The 20639-nt window shown below is 38.5% G+C and overlaps 1 protein-coding gene, 1 long non-coding RNA gene and 1 other non-coding gene across 6 annotated transcripts; 1 reads left to right on the top strand and 2 right to left on the bottom strand.

Annotated features, from left to right (window-relative positions):
• Positions 1 to 2276: 2276 nt before the first annotated feature.
• LOC148877494 (small nucleolar RNA R71) lies at positions 2277 to 2383 on the top strand. Its single transcript, XR_016106142.1, has one exon. It is a non-coding gene; the product is annotated as a small nucleolar RNA R71 (small nucleolar RNA).
• Positions 2384 to 7846: 5463 nt separating this feature from the next.
• On the bottom strand, positions 7847 to 16361 carry LOC148877493 (uncharacterized). Its single transcript, XR_016105168.1, has 2 exons — positions 15195 to 16361; positions 7847 to 8615 (listed from the first exon to the last, which is right to left on the bottom strand). It is a non-coding gene; the product is annotated as an uncharacterized LOC148877493 (long non-coding RNA).
• Positions 16362 to 17421: 1060 nt separating this feature from the next.
• On the bottom strand, positions 17422 to 20220 carry LOC148877492 (P34 probable thiol protease-like). 4 transcript variants are annotated; one of them, XR_016098586.1, is made up of 5 exons: positions 19610 to 20220; positions 19286 to 19518; positions 18718 to 18846; positions 18282 to 18587; positions 17422 to 17773 (listed from the first exon to the last, which is right to left on the bottom strand). XR_016098586.1 is itself a non-coding variant. In XM_088942343.1 (5 exons), the coding sequence occupies exons 1-4, from the start codon at positions 20079 to 20081 to the stop codon at positions 18284 to 18286; spliced, it is 1104 nt and encodes a 367-aa protein (XP_088798469.1). In that variant the 5' UTR covers positions 20082 to 20158; the 3' UTR covers positions 17575 to 17773; positions 18282 to 18283. The 4 variants fall into 4 exon arrangements, 2 of the variants coding, with proteins under 2 accessions (XP_088798469.1, XP_088798470.1); XR_016098585.1 differs by having other exon boundaries at positions 17575 to 17773; positions 19286 to 19491; positions 19610 to 20158; XM_088942343.1 differs by having other exon boundaries at positions 17575 to 17773; positions 18282 to 18580; positions 19286 to 19491; positions 19610 to 20158.
• Positions 20221 to 20639: the final 419 nt, after the last annotated feature.

Genomic DNA, 20639 nt, shown 5'->3' with positions numbered 1-20639 from the left:
CCGGCTAGCCTCTCCAACATTTGATCCATAAATGGGAGAGGGAAATGGTCCTTCCGAGTGGCTTCATTTAATTTTCTATAGTCAATACACACACGCCATCCGGTAATGGTTCTAGTAGGGATGAGTTCATTTTTCTCATTTGGAACAACAGTCGTACCCCCTTTTTTGGGCACAACTTGCACAAGGCTTACCCAAGAACTATCAGAAATAGGATAAATGATCCCAGCATCTAACAACTTAATTATTTCAGCCTTTACCACTTCTTTCATGTTGGGATTCAGGCGCCTTTGGGGCTGAACGGAAGGCTTGCTGTCCTCTTCCATCAAAATTCTGTGAGTGCAGATTGATGGATTAATGCCTTTGGTATCTTCTATCTTCCAAGCTATAGCATTTTTTCCCGCAGCACTCTTAATAATTTTTCTCTTTGTAAGGGATTCAGTGCTGCGGAAATTATCACGGGGAGATCTGATGGTTCCTCAAGGAAAGCATACTCTAAATGGGATGGTAATTGCTTCAGTTCAAGGGTGGGGGGTTCTTGGGGTGATGGCTTACCTGATGGTCCGGGCAATTTGCCTAAGTTCTCTAATTTAAGAAACCCCTTTCCCTTGAATTGAGGCTTATCGTTCAGGTATGCTATCATGAGGTTTATTTTTTCATTTTCTGCTTCTTCAAGTTCTCCCTGCTGGAGGCAGAGTTCAAGAGGATCAGTTATTCTACTTACCTGGAAGCATTCATCAATTGTCAATTCAATGGCATCAATCATAAAACAAGAATCATCACTAGAGGGTGCATGTTTCATAGCATCAGACATTTTAAAAATTATCTCCTCATCTTGTATCCTAAGGCTGAGTTGTCCTTGTTGGACATCAATCATTGCTTTCCCGGTAGCCAGGAAAGGTCTCCCTAGGATAAGCGGGACCTCCACATCTTCTTGCATGTCTAACACAATGAAATCAACTGGAAAAATGAATTTGTCAACTTTAGCTAACACATCTTCTATGATCCCCCTAGGATGTCTAATGGATCTATCAGCCAATTGTAATGCCACTCTAGTGGGTTGGGGTTCATTCAACCCCAATTTCTTGAAGATAGAATATGGCATTAAATTGATGCTAGCTCCCAGGTCACATAAAGCTTTTTCAATTTTTAAACTGCCAATGGTACAAGGAATAGTGAAACTCCCTGGATCTTTGAGTTTCTGAGGCAGCTTGTTCAGAAGGATAGCAGAACATTCCTCATTTAATGCAACTGTAGCCACATCTCCCAGTTTCCTTTTGTTTGCCAATAATTCCTTCAAAAACCTTGCATAGTGTGGCATCTGGGCTAAAGCATCAGCAAAAGGAATATTAATATGTAAACTTTTAAATATTTCAAGAAACTTACCAAATTCCTTCTCCAATTTTTGTTGCTTCAGCCTATTAGGGAATGGAACTTGTGGTTGTTGGTGCATCCCTTGTTGTGCTTCTGGTTGTTCCGTCTTCTGTTGTTTGGTTCCAAGGCTTGTTTCTGCCTTGGGTTCAGCCCAATTCTTCTTTTCTACCTCAGGCAACTCTTTTCCACTTCTTAAGGTAATAGCTTGCACCTGCTCTCGTGGATTCACTTCAGTGTTGCTTGGAAGAGTTCCCGGCAGTCTGGAAGAGATTAATTGTGCCAATTGCCCCACTTGGTTTTCCAGGTTTTTGATTGAGGCTTCCTGGTTCTGGAACCTAGTTTCTGCACCTGCTATAAATTTTGTCATCAGTTCCTCCAAATTGGATTTCGGTTCAGGCTGATGATAAGTCTGGTGGAACGGCTTGGAAATATGCTGATTTGGCCAGGACTGGTTTGAATGTCCCCTCCATCCTGGATGAAAAGTATGGTGACTCTGGTAACCCTGCTGTCTTGACGAATTGCTGACATAGTCAACTTGTTCAGTAGATGGTCTGAACTGATTGCCAACTTGGCAGTCTGTACTGATGTGGCCTCCCCCACACAATTCACAATTAAGAGGCTGCACATGCATGGCAGCTATCTGCATTTCATCTATTTTTTTACTGAGTGCTCCTATTTGTGCAGCTAGTGCTGTATAAGTGTCAACATTATGCAAGCCTTGCTGCTTCCTAGTTTGAGTCCTTTCCGAATGCCATTGATAATTTTTGGCTGCCATTTCCTCAATAAGTGCATGGGCAACCTCAGGAGTTTTATTATTTATGGATCCTCCGGCTGCAGCATCTAATATGGTCTTATTTGAGTCAGTAAGACCATTATAGAAAGTCTGCACTTGCAGCCAAATGGGGAGGCCATGGTGAGGAACTCTCCTTAACAGCTCCTTGTATCGTTCCCATGACTCATATAAAGATTCCCCCTCTTGCTGGAAAAAAGTAGTGATGTCATTCCTCATTTTAGCAGTTTTAGAAGGGGGAAAATATTTAGAGAGAAAACGGCTGGCCATTTCGTCCCATGTGGCTATAGATCCTGCCGGTAATGAGTTCAACCAAGCTTTGGCTTTATCCTTCAAAGAAAATGGGAATAACCTCAGCCGGATGGCATCATCACTTACCCCATTGTGTTTGAAGGTGTCACAGATTTCCAAGAAGTTAGCAATATGGGCATTCGGATCCTCATGGGCCATACCACAAAACTGAACCGTATTTTGTATCATTTGGATTATGGCCGGTTTAATTTCGAAGTTATTGGCAGCAATAGTTGGCCTGATAATGCTGGAGACAGTCCCGGTGAGGGTAGGCTTGGCATAATCCATCATAGTTCTTTGTTCAGCCATTTCTTGTGCTTCTTGTCTGACTTGCTTAGCAGCTCTCAAACGGACACGGAGAGTCCGTTCAATCTCCGGGTCGTAAAGGATCTCTTCCAGTTCAGGTCTGCTTGTCATAAACTGTTAAAGTCAAAGCAATAAAAATGCCAATATTCACAAAAGAAAATAAATAACTAATCCTATCACACTGAAAATGTAAAGTGAATTATTGGAATACAAAACCTACATCCTATCATGAATAAATGAAGCCGATTATACTAAAAGCAGATTTAAACCAATCATCTTATTCAAGGTTCCTTTATCTACATCCATCGATTGCAACATCTGAATTCAGACCCAATTTAGATCTGAGTTCAGATCTACAAGTCTTTGGTATTGTTAGTCTAGAGAAATTAATAAATAATAATTCAGATCTGAGCTGGATATCTCATACACACTCATTGGTATACACTACAATATACATCCATTAAGGTTGGAATCAATTCTATGATGCTTTAGGGCTGAAATCAGATCTGATCTGAAAAAAAAAATTTAAAAGGATCTGAAATAAACTAAAACCAGTCCTGAGTTAGGCTTGGGTTAAAGATTTTAAACTCTACAATTGAAGCTCAAACCTGTATAGATGATGCATATCAAACACTTGCTAAGACCTGAAAATTGGGTCTGCAATGTTTGGTATTGCAAGCTATTCGGCCCATACAACTTTTGTAGAAATCTGAAATCAGGTCTGCTAACTGTTGCACTATAGCAGCCCTGCTACAGATCTGAATGCTAAAAGAAATACTTGGAAAGTGCTAATTTTTCTTAAATATCTGAGGCATAACAATTATTCAATCCAAACATACACCTCCTTAGCTAATGTAGCTCGGTTACAAGTGGGTAAAGCCAAGAATTCAGTCCACCCAGAATTCATAGTATGCTCTGTATCAGTTCAGTCCTCACATCATATCAACTGCATTTCAGATTTGAATTTCTCTCATTCCTTGCTATCCATTCACCCTTGAGGCAGGTTGGATGTATCATAGGGTGGATTGGGGTAGTGATGGCACCCAATTCACCTCAAACTTGCATCGGTTCAGATCTGAGTTCAGAGGAATTCAGATCTGAACTGAGCAGATCTGTAACAGCAGAATTCAGATATGAACTCAAGTCTGAGTTTGGATCTGAATTCTCAATTGCCTTACCTTCAGTTATTGCTACCAAATTGTTTTTGGGGAATAGCAGAAGTGCCCTAGGGTGAATTGGGGTGGTGATGACACCCAATTCCCCTCAAAATTGCATCAGTTCAGGTCTGAGTTCAGAGGAACTCAGATCTGAACTGTTGCAGATCTGCTGTAGCAGAATTCAGATCTGAACTTAGATATGAGTTCTGATCCGAATTCTCAATTGCTCCTCTTGTTGTTCAAAAGATCTCCCCTTTTTTTTTAATTTATTTTTTTCTTTTTGTAATGAAAGAAAGAAAAAAAAAAAGTCTGAAACACAAGCAACTCTTTTCGGCTGAGTGCTGCAGATCTGAAATCTGCTGATCTGAGTGCCGAATGCAACTCAGATCTACAACACTCATGTTTTTTGTGAAATTTTTTTTTTCTTTTTTTTTTCTTTTTGAAGGGAACAACATCAAGATTGAATAGAAATCAAATATGCCTTTATTAAAATGAAACTGAAACCAGAAAAAGAGAGTAATCTACTTAAGAAAGAAGAAACATAACTACATGAGTACAGCAGTTGCAGTCCAAGTTGAAATGAAAAAGTTAGCAAATTAACCCAACTATGAATGCAATGCTGAATGAGATCAGATTAAGAATGCTCAATGTTTCCTAATATTGCTTCTCTAAACCCCCGTCAACGGCGCCAAAAACTTGATGTGTGGCTCATTGTGACACTAGCAAGTGCACTAGCCGTTCAAGTAATAAAGTAGTGAGTGAAGTATCGTTCCCACGAGGATTTAGGAAACAATTACCAATACTAAATTGAGCACTTCTTATCTGATCAACAAATAAATCAAAACTCTAATGAAAGCTAAGAAATCCTAAATTAAAATCTATCTAAATCATTGGTCCAATTGCCTTCAATTCAGGTTAGAAGAGTAAGCAGTAAATGTCAATCTCAGAATTCAGCAATCTATCAATTTGGATCATTCGAATGAATCATGATTGAGCCTTGGTTTGGTGAAACCCCAAGGTCATGAACAGCCTCTCTCAAGCGCATGTTCATCCTATGCATGAGTGATGGTTCTTCTATCTCTAGCAAGAATCTAATCCTCATGCATGCATTTCTTCAAACACTTCTAAGGCATCAATTCAAATCTGAATTGATCACCAACTGAATTGTGCAAGTTATCTCTAACCTTGCACTCAATTCAGTTCTTGAATAGTAGATCTGAATTCCTAGAGTCTCTCTCAAGCACTCTAGGAATTCCAAGCTGTAGATTAATTCGCCCAATCTGAAAATTGCAGATCTGAATTCTCTTTCAAGCAATTCAGATCTTGCAATCTCAGATCTGAGAATTCAGATATGAGTTTTGAAGGTTAGTTGGCCGAATTAATCTACAATCACACCCTTATTCAAGAAACTTCAAATACAATGCATGACCATTTGAATGAATAAAAAAGAAATAGATTGCTGAACTGAAATTTTACAAGCTGAAATACATCAAGGAAGAATGGAAACAAGGAGAAAGAAGAAAGAACATATAACTAAGAAACTGAATTCAAATCAAAAGAGAATGAAATTACAAATGATTTATTACAGAAGATCTTTGAATCACAAACTCTCAATTCGAACTCACCTTCTTCTTCTAGCTTGCTTGTCTTGAACTTCCTTCAGCCCTTCTTCTTCTTCTTCCTTGCGCCTAGCCTTCTTCTCTTCTCTTCTCTCAAGGTGGCCGAACCTCTAAGAGTGGGAGAGCCTTCCTCTCAAGCAATTGAACCACTTTCTCCCCTCCTAGAGGCCTCCTTATATAGTTTTTCAAGGGGGCTCTTGCCCCTTCTTGAAGCCTCTAGAATGGGGTGTATTACACCCCTCATGAACCTTCTAGAGTGCTCCCTCCTTCTCTTCAAGAAACTCCTAGAAGTTGCCGCCCCTAGCTCCCTTTGGGCTGCTATTTGGGCTACAACTTAGCTTGCTTTTGAGCTCATGTGGGCTACACTCTAGGCTGTTATTTGGGCTAAAAATGGGCCTTCCTTGCTGGGCCGAATTCTCCTCATAGCTAGGCTTTATTTTCTTGGGTTTTCTCAAGGAATTCACTTGCTCTTTTTTGGGCCGAAGTGCTCTCTCTTGCTTCCACGACCGGGCTGGACTGAAATTGATCTTTTTGAACCTTATTTTCTTGCCTTTTTCCTTCCTTTTCTTGGATTAATTATCCCTGAACCTATTCTTAGCATTAAGCTAAATTAAGGCAAAAATTAATAAAACCGGCATAAAAATCCATGCTAAAGTCCTAAAAAATTATAGATAAATTGTAAGTTCATCAAATCATGAAAGGAACCTTTCAACCCAAATGCCTAAATTGTTAGGTGAAGTATATTAATAGGTTTTTGTTCTCCATCAGGGTCTGGGAACATAGGACTCATCCTCACTTTTGGGGATTCACACCTCTATTACCTTTAAGAATTAGAAACCCTAAAAATTATGCTACTTCTCTTTCTATCAAAGAAATCGATGGTTATGAGGATTTGTTTCTAAATTTTTGACATTACAACATCATCCTTCACTTTTATTTTGATATTAATGTTGTCCATAGAATTTCAAAGCAACAAAGTGCAAGAGGAGGTGGCCTTGCATCCGTGAAAGCCATGATGCATACCCATGGTGATGACTTTATTGAGGTTGCTTGTAAATTGCAATTTATCGGAAGCAATTATTGATTGGAGATGAAGAGATAACTCGATGTGACCATTTCAGGTACCTTAGTTCAATAATTGATAATAAGGGAGAATGGAGGGGTGCATCTCAACTTTTATGTGATAGGATAATATCAATTAGATTAAAGGGAAATTTCTACAAAATAGTTGTAAGGCCAGCAATGTTGTATAAAGTAGAGTGTTGGGCAGCCAAGAACCATGTTTAGAAAATGAATGTGGCAAAAATGTGAATGCTAAGATGGATGAGTAGAAAAACTAGAAAGGATAGGATCAAGAATAACAAAACTATCTATAAAACCTTTAGACTAGCTTCAATAAGTAATAAAATGTGAGATAGCAATATATGATGGTTTGGCTGTGTGCATGGAAGACCACAAACAATTTGTAACAAGTAGAAGAGGCTAGAGGAGCTTGGGGTAGACCAAAAAGGACATGAATAAAAGTAGTAACAAATGATTTAAGAACAGATAGTTAAACACTATATATGGTCTTAAATAGACCTCGCAAAAAGTTGACCCAACCCAAATAAAAAAAACAGGGTCAGTGTTTCAAATCTGACTACCTGAATTTGAGATGTCCCGACCCTTGAAAAAATTGGGATGGATTGGGTTGGGTCATGGTGGTGGGTGCCGAACCCAACCAAAGATAAATAGTCTTGCTCTGGGTTAATAATTTGCAGATAGTGATGAGCAAGGTCGTTCTCCACAGGGATTGGGTGGATTTATTTCCAAGTAGATGGATTAAGGGGGGTTGTAAAGCTAAGGAAAACCAGTAAATAGTAGAAAAAAACAGAAAACAAAAGATTAAATCGATGGGAGAAAACTTCCGGTTGAAGGGACAAGTTTATCTTTGATTTGTAGCATTGATCCTTGATGCAAAGATAGATTCATATGTTTATGAATAAATTGGTTATAGCTATTAACAAGCTCTAACAGCCAGTCTCTACTCTTATTATTTGACAACCAAAACAAGCTCTTTGATTGCTTCCCTTATTAATAGGCAGTCCTAAACAAGCTCTTAGGATTTAACCTATTAATAACATTAAGAGGGGAGATCGAAAACTGTTTTTGCAATCAATTTATGTTAGTTGCCACCATGATCGAACCTACCAATCATATACGAAACTGGAGGTTCAATCGGCCATAGATTATTTTTATTGAATGAGCAAGGGGCCCTTCTTGCTTAATCAACAAAAATAATCATCACAATTAATTAGCAAAAAACATATGAATACCCATAAACAATGAATTGAAATAAAAATCAATTAGATCTCACAATGTTACAGAATCAAGGCTTCCCTAATCCTTCAACCAGAAATAAAAACTTACAGACACTTCATGATGAAATTGCAGCTTCCAGATGAGAAAGGGGGGTGCACTCTTGCTTTTTCCTCCTTGGTTGCTGATTTCTCTCTCTAAAGACTGAAGCTCTCTTGGAGGAATTGATGCCTTAGGTGCTAGTCCCCCCCCCCACCCCCCCCCTTTATAGAGATTTGGGGAGAGGGCTGCTCTCCAACTCCCTTAAGGAGATTATCCTCAAACTGGAAAGTCCTAGTCTAATTTGAACTTATCCTACCTAACTCTTATCTCTTATCTTTCTAGGATTACAATTTGAAAATTTAAATATGATAAAACTCTTTTATTGAGATTACATTCAACTTCTATTCTAATAGGACTCTTGGGTCTTGCATTCGAACTGGGCTTCTTTAACAATTTGGGCTTGCTTCAAGACTCTTCTGCGAAATGGGCTTCAGCTTGTGAAATGGGCCTTGCTACGAAATTGCTCCGACTTTGGGCCCGATTTCTTCTTCGATGCGGACCGAATCTGTAAAAACCCAAAACATAGAAGTTGTGGGCATTTTCCTTATCTTTCTATTTCTTCTTGAATTGTCTAAATCGGAGTCAGGAATCGAGAGTTATGCCCAAATCACTGATCGATGTCGAAACTGTGCAAAATCATCCGATTAGCCTTATTTTCTTCCAATCGCCTTCTTGCTTGCCCTGAATCGAAATACAAGAGTAATGAGTCCAATTAGGTACCAATTAAGTGTAAAATACTGAATATTGAGGGATAAAGATATGACAAATTTTATTCTCATCACATGGGTCAACCTATTGACTCAACTACTCAGTCTAATTGGGACTATTCATGTACTGTTAAAATCTTCACTTTGTAATCTTTTCCTTTTGTTGTTTACTCTTTGAATTTTTGAATTTTTAAGTGTTTTTATTTTCTATTTGGAGTTTTAAGGTTAATTCCTTTAATTTTGGCATTTTCAAGTGTAGGCACCATGGTAAGGCGGAGGTTGGTCAGTCTCCAAAGATCCGGAGATGGCGGCAGGAAAAAGAGAGGACGTGGGGAAGAGAGGAGGGAGGAGAGAAGGGAGAATCCTCCTTTTAGCTAATCCTAATCAAATTATAAATCATATATTACCTCCTTTTAATTAACCAATTTAATCCCAGTTCGAATTGGGCTTTAGGCCCATTAAGCCTATGTGCTCACTTACACCTTTAACCTGCTACCCAGTTGGCTCTCTTTGTATGGCGTGGGACCCTTACATTGATCTACACATTAGCCACATGGGTTCAGCCCAGCCTTTGTTACAAGGCCTGGCTGAATTCACTGTAGGAGACAGTTGAACTCCTGAGTCAATCACCATGGGCTCTTAATAGGCCCAACATTTACACTAAATGGTCATTGGGTCCATCTACCTTATGAAAATCCAAGGACTATGGGCAGATGCAAGATTAGCCCATCAGGTATTACCTTCAATGGTCTTAGACTTAACCTCTTAGACCATAATGATCAAACACTACCCAACAAGAGAGGACCTCTCCCTCAGCTGCAAGGAATAGTGTTGCACTCTCTACTCACATGGATCCCGGGAATTAAAATATTTTACAAACATTTTGAAACCATAATATATATATATATATATATATATATAGTATATCTCTATATAAATATATTTTGCAAAAACAAATTTTAACGTTTGAAATCAACTGTCGGCAGTTTAGGTTTCCATCAGAGAGAGTGCATCCCCGATCATTCAATTTGTCCGGCAAAGGGGCTGATCCTGTCACTATGATCACCTACTCAGATGAATTATCGGGTTGTCCCAACATACCCAGGTTTTGACCCCCTCTAAGGATCTCACTGATTGGCATATCAAAGACAACCCAATCCGACACCTAGTGTAGTACCATAATCGAGTCTAGGGGTCAGGTGTAACATTTCAGTTTTGCCCATCTATCTCTAAGGTCTAGGGAAATACTGGAATTTCGGTCTGGTTCAGGGTTTCAAGAAAATCCACACTGCATGCACCTCAGGTCTCACCCTAGAAAATGAGACAAGCCACCCCAACCAACTTGGCGATACATCAGTGTCAGCCTTGGTAGGATAAATCTCCCCAGATCTATCCAATGGATGTGAAGATTCTAAACTAACACAAGTCTCATAATAAGTGTCAAGTTTAAGGGTATTACATAGAAACATACCAAAACACATGAAGCAATTATGTACTTTTATTCATTTACAATAAATTTCATCAAGTACATCAATTTGATTGGAGCTAAGGGCATACACTGTCTAACCGATGCATAGCGGGTTTAAACATAGAGGAAATTTTTCTCATTGTATTAGAGCTTCTAGATCAAACAACCTTGGTAACGACTTCAAGAAAACTATCACTCATCCGAAATTTGTAATAAAATTTTATCGCATATTAGTTTGTAAGAAAGAGCCTGAATCACAATTGTAGGTAATGCGGTTTGGAAAGTCGCGTAATTTATGAGCTTTGTCGCGACTTTCATTAGCACAAATGTCGAATCATTTAAAGTTGATCATTATGTGCACTCTGTTACAAATAAGCACTTTTCATAAGTACTATAGGAGTTGGTCATGTAATCAACCATTAATTGCTAACTACTATAAAAGGAGATCGTGCGTGCCCCTTAGTTTGGGGGCTCAACGCAAGTGTTAAACGTTGTTGAGAAGAAAGAAAGTTGCAAGTGTCCACTAACATTGGGAGGGATTTCGCAGGTTTTATAGGTAGCATTGGAAATAATAGGATTCAAGTATTTCAAGGTCGAGCGCCTGTTGGACTCTATCGCAATCAAGTCTCGGCATAGGCATAGTCAACTTTATCGCAGACCGAACAGTGTTATTAGACATATGAGATACTATTGGGTGTGATACCGTTATGTAAAATGAGTACATGATAAACGTGTTCGTATATAGGAGTTGTCCCGATGTCTAAACATTATCAAGTGTGAAAGGCCCACATATAGCAGGAATGAGCTGCGGGGTGAGCATTAAGGTCTGTATTTGTAAAGAAGGGAAGTTGAGCTACGTTGCAGTTTTTGCCACCAATACAAGGATCGAGGGTTGTCGTGTCTTAGTAAGATGGAGGCCCTTCTTGGGCAATACAATTGGGGTTTGGTCATAGTATAAATGATTAGCATAAGTTAGAGTTTCATCGCAACCATGTTTGGGAAGCGAAGTGTTGTTCTTAAGCGAAGTGTTATTGTCAATACAAGACGGGTGGAGTTTGTCTTCCCTTAGTCCATAACGGTTGGACAGAGTAACTGTGTTTATAAATTGAGTAGGAGATAACCCAACATTTTGATGCCTTAAGGGCATCAATTCAAGGGTATTTTCGGCCTTAGAGTAGTCAAAGTGCACCATTTTCCCAGTTAAAATCAACTATGTGACCTCTGAGGGTCTCTGTGCAAATTATGTAGAAAACTGGAAAGTTTTCTAGGCTGAAGTGTAGTTTTTGGGAAGCTGGTGTGAAGACCAGTTGAGAGAGGGGATGTTTTTGTAAAGAACTGAGAACGGGAGGGCGCCTCCTATATGCTAAATCCAGTTGGTGCCCATCCTACTGCATTACTATGCTCCTCTCTCCTTATCAAATCCTAGGGAGCCTTTTAAAACTAATCTTTTCACTCTTAGCAAACCCTAGCCGCACCTAGGTTTTTAGTCTCCACCCTCCACCTCTTTTAATCTCAACCACTCATTTTAAGGCTCTCCTTTATAGCTTTTAAACCCTAAGGCGCCACCTATTATGCTAATCCTCACCATTCAGTCCCTAACCATTAAATCTCAGCCACTCCCTCCATCTTATATCCCAACCATTCAATCTAGGGCACCACCTATTCTTTTTATCTTATCCTTTCAACCCTAGATGTTATAATCTACACCCTTCATTTCTAGGCACCCAAATCTCAGCCCTACATAATATTGGGCACTCTCTCTTTTTATTTTCAGCCATAGGATCACCCCAAAGCCATCTTAGCCATCCATTAGAAACCTTAGGGTGTCCCTAACTTTGCTAAATCCCAGCTGCCAGCCCCCATCTTTCTCCCTATTTCTAGTTGTGTCCACCATTCTCTATAAAAAGGGTCCTAAGGGCCCTGTAGAAGGGGCTGGTCAATTCACCCAGTTCACAAGGCTAAGGTTTCTTGAGGAGTTCAAGGGTTGTAAAAGGGGAGGACGCCCAGTTCTTGTCATTAGGGGTTCATACAAGCTGTTCAACCAATCTACAACTACTGCCATTGGATCTGATCAACCATTCTTTTCTTTTCTTCATTTTCTTTTCTGTTATTTTTATTTCTGCAATCTTTTAGATTTAATTCTTGTTCGTTTCTCTATTTTGCATATCTGAATGCGTTCGGTTCAAGGCTAAGGTGTCTCGAGGGGTTCGAGGGTTGTAGAAAGGATGGATTTCTGCAAGCTGTCTGGCCGATCTACAACTACCGCCACCGGATCCAGATTCTGGATCATTTATTTATTTATTTATTTTTATTTCCTTTGTTGATTCCCATACTTTATTAAATTCTGATTTTTATTTATTGTCTTGTTTAAATTCAAAACATTTAATTTCAACAATAATAGATTCTATTTTCTTATTTTCTACAATTCTCGATTGTATTCTCTTGTCCGGATCTAAGTGAATATTAATTTTTCACTTGCTTCCTTGTGGATACTACCCGTTCTCACCCATTTATTACGTTAGTAGTTGTTTGAGAAATGGTAAAAATTATAAATGTTTAAACTGGTGTTCTGGAGTGTTTAATGACGCGCTTCCGACGAGGTGTCCAAGGCTTAATTGTGTGCCTGGGGTGCCCAGGGCTTAATAGTGTGCCTGCGGGTGTCTGGGGCTTTGTCTGTGTGCCTAGGGTGCCAGGGCTTAGTAGTGTGATAGGGGTGTCCGGGGATTTGTTTGTGTGCCCGGGGTACTAGGGCTTAGTAGTGTGCCTAGGGTGTCCGGGGCTTTGTCTATGTTCCCAGGGTACACATGGCTTAGTAGTGTGCCTGTGGTGTTCGAGGCTTTGTTTGTGTGCCCGGGGTGCCCAAGGCTTAGTGGTGTGCTTGGGATGTTTGGGACTTTGTCTGTTTGCCTGGGGTGCAAGGGCTTAGTAGTGTGCCTGGGGTGTCTGGGGCTTTGTCTGTGTGCCCGGGGTGTCAGTGCTTAGTAGTGTGCCTAAGGTGTCCAGGGCTTTGTTTTTGTGCCCGGGATGCCAGGGCTTAGTAATGTGTCTGGGGTGTATGGGGATTTGTTTGTGTGTTCGGGGTGCCCAAGGATTAGTAGTGTCTTTGGGGGTGTCCGGGGCTTCGTCTGTGTGCCCAGGGTGCTAGGGCTTAGTAGTGTGCATAGGGTGTCCGGGACTTAGTCTATATGTTCGGGGTGCCCAGGGCTTAGTAGTGTGCTTGGGAGTATCCGGGGCTTTGTCTATGTGCAATCCTAGGGTTGTCAGGAGATAAGAGCATATATGTTTATGTATATATAATAGGCATGGTCAAGATTCATCGCACAAATCAAAATATATCTACTAGCAACAATTATATCATATTATTCAAGGTGTATCATAACTTCATCACAAGACTCAAAATACATTGCAAGATACACAATGAATGTGTAGAAACTTGTTCCAATATTTGTTAACCTAACTGGAAGTCATATTTTATTTTATTTTATTTTATTTTTATTATAAAAAGGAAAGCTATATTTTAAAATTATACTTCTGAGTAATAGCCATAAAATTTCGGAGCTAGATGATAACATATTTTACATTTCTTAGAAAGTGGCCTAGAAAGTATGTTTTTGAAAATAACTTTTTGAAAGGAAAGGAAAAATAAAAAAATAAAAACCTTGCAGGAATTGCATTTTGTGATAAAAGTGTGTTTTTGAAAAATAAATGCTTGCCCTGAAATACTTTAAGGTGCAAATATGTCCCACACTTAAATTTAACGAAACGAAGTTGATAATTCCTGTTAATAATCACAATAATTTCCATTAAAATAAATACATAAACAAATAAATGATATGACAATAATCTACGCTAACCCGATTAATTGAATTGATCGTTTGGATTTTAGATTGGTCAAAGTTGGTTTTGGGCAGATTGTCGATAGAAATTGAAACACTAAATACCAGTAAATAACAATATTGGATCGTAATGTGAATATCAATAAACCAAACAGACGATAAATAAAGCGGATTTTCAAAGTCTGACAAATAGAAGTTTCACCAAATCACATAGATAAAACAGAATTTCGAAATCGAACAGTAAGATTCAATGGGTATTTTGCTTTATTACATAAATAAAACAGGATTTATAAATCTGACAATAATGGCCACTAGACTTTTCACTAAACCAAACAGATGTAAAAACTCCCCAATTCTGAAATTTATAATTATTATTATTATTATTATTATTCTTTTTCAATAATTATTCCAATCTAAACATTTTCGGATTTTTCGAAAAAAAAAGGTTACGTTTAGTAATTATCAGGGGTTTCAGGCTTTGGATTCGGTAATTATGTTCAGTAATTTTATGATTCTTATTATTATAATTACCGAAAGTTCTAATTTCTGAGATAACTAAATTTAATAGCTAAGACTTAACGGGTATAAAATGTTATTGAATGACTGAAAACATTATGATATTATATCATTTAATAACTGAACATAACATTTAATATTATCAATTATGGACATGCATACTCACAAAGCGGATAATTATTCGTTAACTAAAATGACAATAAATAGCCAAACATCAGAAGATATTTTTCTCGTCATCATCTTTTATTATTTATTATTTATTATACCTTTTTTTTGTTTTTATATATTTAAGTACATTTTGTAATTTGCTGATAGAATCTTCTTTGTTTATTCGTCCTATGGATTTTTTTCATGTTAATTATCTCCCTTCCACCCCCCGATGTAACTAATACAGCCTTCATCGATTCAGAAATAGGTCTAAGCCATTCGCACCAGTTCAAAAGATTTACCCGGCCAACCGAATAATTCGGACATACGTGGCTATCCCAGGTTTAACCACGGCAAACATTGGGAACTGAAATATCAGAGAGAGGATGATTCTTATTAAAACAGTAAGGCGTCAAGACTATTAACACCAGAAAGGGATTTACTTATTGACAAAAGCTGTTGTAGAGCTGGGTTGACAAAAGCTGTCATATTATCAAGTTCAGGTGATAATATAAAAATAGAAAAAAAGAACCGGAAATAAGAAAGAAAAAAAAATTTCAGAATAGAGATTGAATCGGATCCTTACCTAAATACGTCTGGCCTGAATTTAATTCCCGGAACTAAGAGATTGGCTTTGTGACAGCGTCGAGCTTTGCCGGTTTCGCAGAGCGTTGATAATGATGTCCTCTAACGGCGACCAACCGCTACGGGATCGGTAATAACGAGTGAGAGTTCGTGGCTGTCATTCTCCTTTCTACGATTGATGAGATGTGGCCTGAGACCGAACAATGGAACAGCGGCGATTTCCTTTCGACCCTGATCGTATAGTAGAGACTCGGAGCCGAATGAAAAGGAAGGAGAGGGAGAGAAAATGGGATCGGAGAGGGGAGAGATCTCGGGTGATCTGAGGAAGCAGAAGAGAGAGGGAGAGAGAATTATCGGAGGTGGGTGATCAGGTCTGGTTTCGTTGTCGCTGCCCTGCGTTCGAACGAGGGAGGAGGCGAACAGTTGATTTCAGGTTTGCAGGGATTGGGAAGAAGAAGAAGAAAGAGGGAGGTCGTAGATGCTCTGTCGTCGATTCGGTGTTCGAACAGGGGCGAGAGGGGAACTGTGGATTGGCCGCCGTCGTCGTCGCCTCTGTTCGGTTCGAGCAGGTGAAAACGATGCTGAACAGTTTTTTTTTTAATAACTAAATAAAGAAAAAGATGAGGAAGAAGCGGGCGGTTTGATGTTTCATGTGGAGATCGAATTCGATGACAGCGAGAGAGAAACTCGCTACTGCAACTCCTCTTCCCGCCGTTGCGTCAAGCCGAGAAGGGAAAGAAGATGATCAGAGGATTTCAGCGATTCGGTTTTAGCTTGACAGAAGGGAGCATAAAAAAACGGAGTGTAAAAGAGGGAGGCGACCGGAGTAGAAATTAGAAGGAAGAAAAACTTCCGACGCCCTTTTTCGGTTACCGCTGCGCCCGGTTCGAGTTCGAGAGGTTGGAGAAAGTGAACAGTAGCGAGAGAGAACCGGTTATGGGAGGGAGGACTCGTTGCTGCCGCTGGCTACATTAAAAGACACCGGTGCAACGATTAACAAAGAAACGGAGAGAGAGAGAGAGAGCGGGGTTAAGGGAAATGGGGTTTGTTGCCGCTATTAAACGAAGAAGAAGACGGGCGGTATCGGTGAACTGTGCGGAGAAGATGTGGCTTTTCTCTCTACGTCTTCACCCTTTGTGCAGATCTGAGCGGAGGGGAGATTTCATCGACATCAATTATCCCGTCAGTCTTACTGCATGAGATCGCAATTGTTGATGCCATCATGACATCATGGTAAGGCGGTGGCGGGAAAAGAGAGGACGTGGGCGTGGGAAAAGATTAGGAAGTAGAAGAGAAAGGAGAATCCTCGTGTGAGAAGTGAATTATGATTGTGTTGACTATCAAGAGATTATTAATAGAGAATTTTATTCGTTTGGGACTCTTTACATATGTGACCTTAGTATTTTAATTTGGGGTGTGTATATTCGCATGGGTAATTAGAAAATATACGTGAAATCGGAATTTATTTTCGATCTAATTCTCTGGTTCTGTTATGGTGTCAGGGTTCATCGTAGTTTTACGCGTATTCGGGTTTATAAGAAATTTGTGTGTATGGGGTTCATTGTAATCGTGTGTATCTTAGTTTTATTATAGATCTATGCTAGCTAAAGTTCATCACGATGTGTATTAGGTATGAATTCATCGCAATCGCAAATTTATGATAGGTTTATCGTAGACGTGTGATGGATTATGAATTCATCGTAGATGTCCACGTAGTGTTTATTTGACACCCTTTATACTCTAATGGTCTTAGTGGCCACCATGTACCTACATCATATATTTTTCTTTATTTTTTTAGATTCCAATTATCTTTAGGATTGATTTGAATTGACCCATAGATCAATCCAAACCCAAACCTTTAGGATTAGGGTCTAGCATTTGTTGAGCCAACCTGAAATTCAATCCCACCCAAAATCAAATCAAAATATTTTGGCCCAACCCAAACCCAAGCCACCCAACCCAATTGCATTGTTTACTTAAAATAGAATGGATTGACAAAAGAGAATTCTTGTAGCCCACCCCATATAGTCGGAATAAGGCATGCGTGATGATGATTATGATGATGATAGATTCTAAGGGGTTTATGACTGTCAAGAAACCGATTATTCTCATGCTTTCCTTTGTAAGAAATTTCTCTATGCCAAATAACCGATTATATATCAACATTAACATTATATGGTGGTTCTTGATCTCACCCTTAGTTTCATCAACTACTAAAGACCACCAAAAAGCTAAAAGGAAACCTTAAATGCCAAAATATTACAAGAATGAAAAGAAATTAAGTCTAAATTCTAAAAAGAGAATTAATCTGCTTTTGCCAACTCCGTAAGAATTCCTCTTCAAGAGATTGACATTAATGGTTTTGGATTGTAAGCAGCCCATGTTTACTTAATTAAAGGAAGAGCTTCTTTATTTATTTATTTATTTAGCATAAACATAGATAAGAGGACCAAACATCAAATTTCACAAGTGCCTCTTCTTTTTATTCTCTTGAACCGTTATTGCATGTCTGGATCTCCTCCTTCAGCGCTCATGAACTTTTATTACTTTATTTATCATAGCAAGGAGTCTCCCATGTTTCTGCAAGAAAATTAAAATATAATAAAGAAATAAATAAAACAAGCTAGTCTAGCGTTTGATGACCATTTTGTCTTTTTGCACAAAATAACTACAAAAGGATTTAAACATTCACTTTGATTTTTGTCTACCCAAGATTTCACCATTACACTATGCAAGGCCCCTTTCCACATACAAACACGCATGCAAAACAACAAAAAAAAAAAAAAAGTCCTTGTTTTTAAATTGGCGAATTGGACCCAACTAGCCCATTTAAATTTTATGAATTCTCCAACCTGAACAAACCCAAGTTACACAATTATAGCCCTGCCAGATCTAGTGAATTGGTGAAACTTTGTTAAGGAGTACAAAATGCAAATATGTAGAGTGCAAAACCTTATATTTTATATGTATTTGCACTGTACATATTTGCATTTGTAATCTTTCCAAACTGAACATAATAGCAACCATACGACAACTAACTTTGAATCATAAATGGAAAAGAAAAGAAATATAAGGTAGCAATTCAAACCTTTAAAGAGAAGCCACAGAGCCCTTGGTAAGGCCTTTTCGTGGGATGTGGGTGGCTAAAGAGGTTCTTTTGGTGGGATAGTAAGGCCAAACATTGATGTTACATACACCATTCGTTAACTTGTGGTTTCTCTCTATCTTCACATATCCTGAATCCCCCCAATTAGTTCCCCATGAATTCTTCACTATCCAGTAATCTGTGCCATCTTTGGAAGTTCCATAACCAACTATCAGAACTGCATGATTCACTGTTGTGTTATAAGAGTTTGTTGGGCAATTTTGTCCTCTGTATATATAACCCTGTTGACTAAATAATTTGTGTTTGTTAAAGATCTTAATTGGTTACTTTGCATAATAAAATCTATATATTAACTGCATAATTTACCAAGTAGATTTAAGTGCAAGAAATCCAATCTCTATTGTAATATTTGACTTACACCCTTGAACGTTGCAAAATCCTGTAAAACCAAGATGGCTGCACTGACTGGTTGCTGAGCGACTGCACAAAGGAGAGATTTCTCATCTCTAGCCACTCGATTGTAGCCGTCAATTGTTACCGCTTTTTGCTATCAACCAAATAACAGAAATCAGAATTTTGACTTTATTGAAAAATTATTGATGGTTGTTCATTTTAATCCTTTTTCATTAACGCAGCTTTTCTTTCGAGTTCAATTTTGATCTTGTTGTTGTCTGCAAACAAGATCTGATATTCATATATACACAATTGCCTGGTTCATTCAGATTTTATGCAAAATAATACAAATTCTAACATCCAAATCTGGGATTATAAGATTCGGAGTTAAATTGGGTATTGAAATATTTGAGTATACATTCACTACCCTACATGCGATCACAATTGAAGTAAATTTTGTGTCAGAAAATGTAAAGAAAGCCGGTTGTATATTGTATGTGGCATAGGATTCAAGCCACAATTGCAACGTAGTTATCTTTGGCATGAATACCACCAATCAGAAAAATAAAGAAACAAAGTTCAGGAGATCTTACGACATTGGTTCTGCAAGTTGCATTCCTGTCAAGGTAAGGATATTGAGCTTCGGTGGCTATACCCTTGTTATTTATGACCCATTGAAATGCGCTAGCATAGAAACCTGGAGCACAGCCATGGTTGTTCTTATCACAATCCATAAGTTGTTGTTCCGAGAGGCTTACTAGTTGTTTAGTGACTTTGGCGTTTATTCCTTCCATGGCTCCTGTTGCAGAGAATGCCTAACAGCTCGCTACCAATGACACATTGCAACTTCAATTCCAATGAAACAGTGGGGTTCAATATAATACGATTATATAAAGGAAAAGGAAGTTATCACTCACCACATGATCCTTGATTCTTAATTGGGGTTACAACACCCTTATTCCTCCAATCAATTGATGAAGGATATGAACATGTCAGCTTTGCTGTCTCCGCTCTTGCTTCTAATATGTTCTCCTCAGGGTTGAGTTTAGAAAGATAAATCTTACTAAACTCATCGAAACTCATGTCTGAAAAATGGTTGAGTCCAACTCTGTGATCGGATGGCTTTCTTTTGGAGTTCCAATCGATTACATAGGCTAAGTTGCTTTGAAATATTTTGAATCTTTTCTCTTTCTCTTCTGAGCCTGTGTAGACCTTCTCATGCTTCTGTATCCATCTCTCAAAGAGCAACGCAAGCCCCTCTTGGGAGACTATTTTATCAGGATCATAATCCATGATGGAGTATTCATTAGGTTGGCCTAAATTAAGGCTGATCATGGAGAAGAACCCCAATATGAAGATAATTGTAAACTCAACTTTCAGGCCACCCATTTGCCCCTGGTATGCAACTATGATCTGTTAACACTAATGGAATAGTTTTTCGTTGGTTGGTTGGTAGTTGTGGAGGTAGTGATCGATGCTCTATATATAGAACCATTGACTAGATGGAGGACAAGCTTCATGCTTGTTCATTTTTTTTTTCATTAATAAGATTAATATAAAATATCCGAGAGATGTGTCCAAATATTTTGTATAAAATTTCTATATGTTTTTGTAATTTTTCAAGTTTTTTATTTTTTTTCTTATCTTTTGTTGTTTAATTTTGGCATTAGGTGTTGTTACATTTGATGTAAAATGTCGAATTATTAGGGTTCAAGCTGGTGCCCCACATGCACATCTCAATGTGCAAATGTTCATAATACATGGTTGGTATGTGTTGTTGGGTGGATATGGGGAGTGCTCTATGGGGTGTCTATGTGAATTCAAATTATTTTAACTATGACATCTTGGGTTGATCCATTTCACCCTTATTGTTGAATAGCTTGCTTGCCACCTAGAAGGAGGAACAATTTCATTTTCTCTTGGCTGATTTTAACATACATGGGTTTT

The sequence above is a fragment of the Nelumbo lutea genome, chromosome 1 (genome assembly GCF_056320005.1).
Source record: "Nelumbo lutea isolate HS-2025 chromosome 1, American lotus-T2T, whole genome shotgun sequence".
Taxonomy (NCBI): Eukaryota; Viridiplantae; Streptophyta; class Magnoliopsida; order Proteales; family Nelumbonaceae; genus Nelumbo; species Nelumbo lutea.
This window is presented reverse-complemented; position numbering and strand designations above follow the sequence as displayed.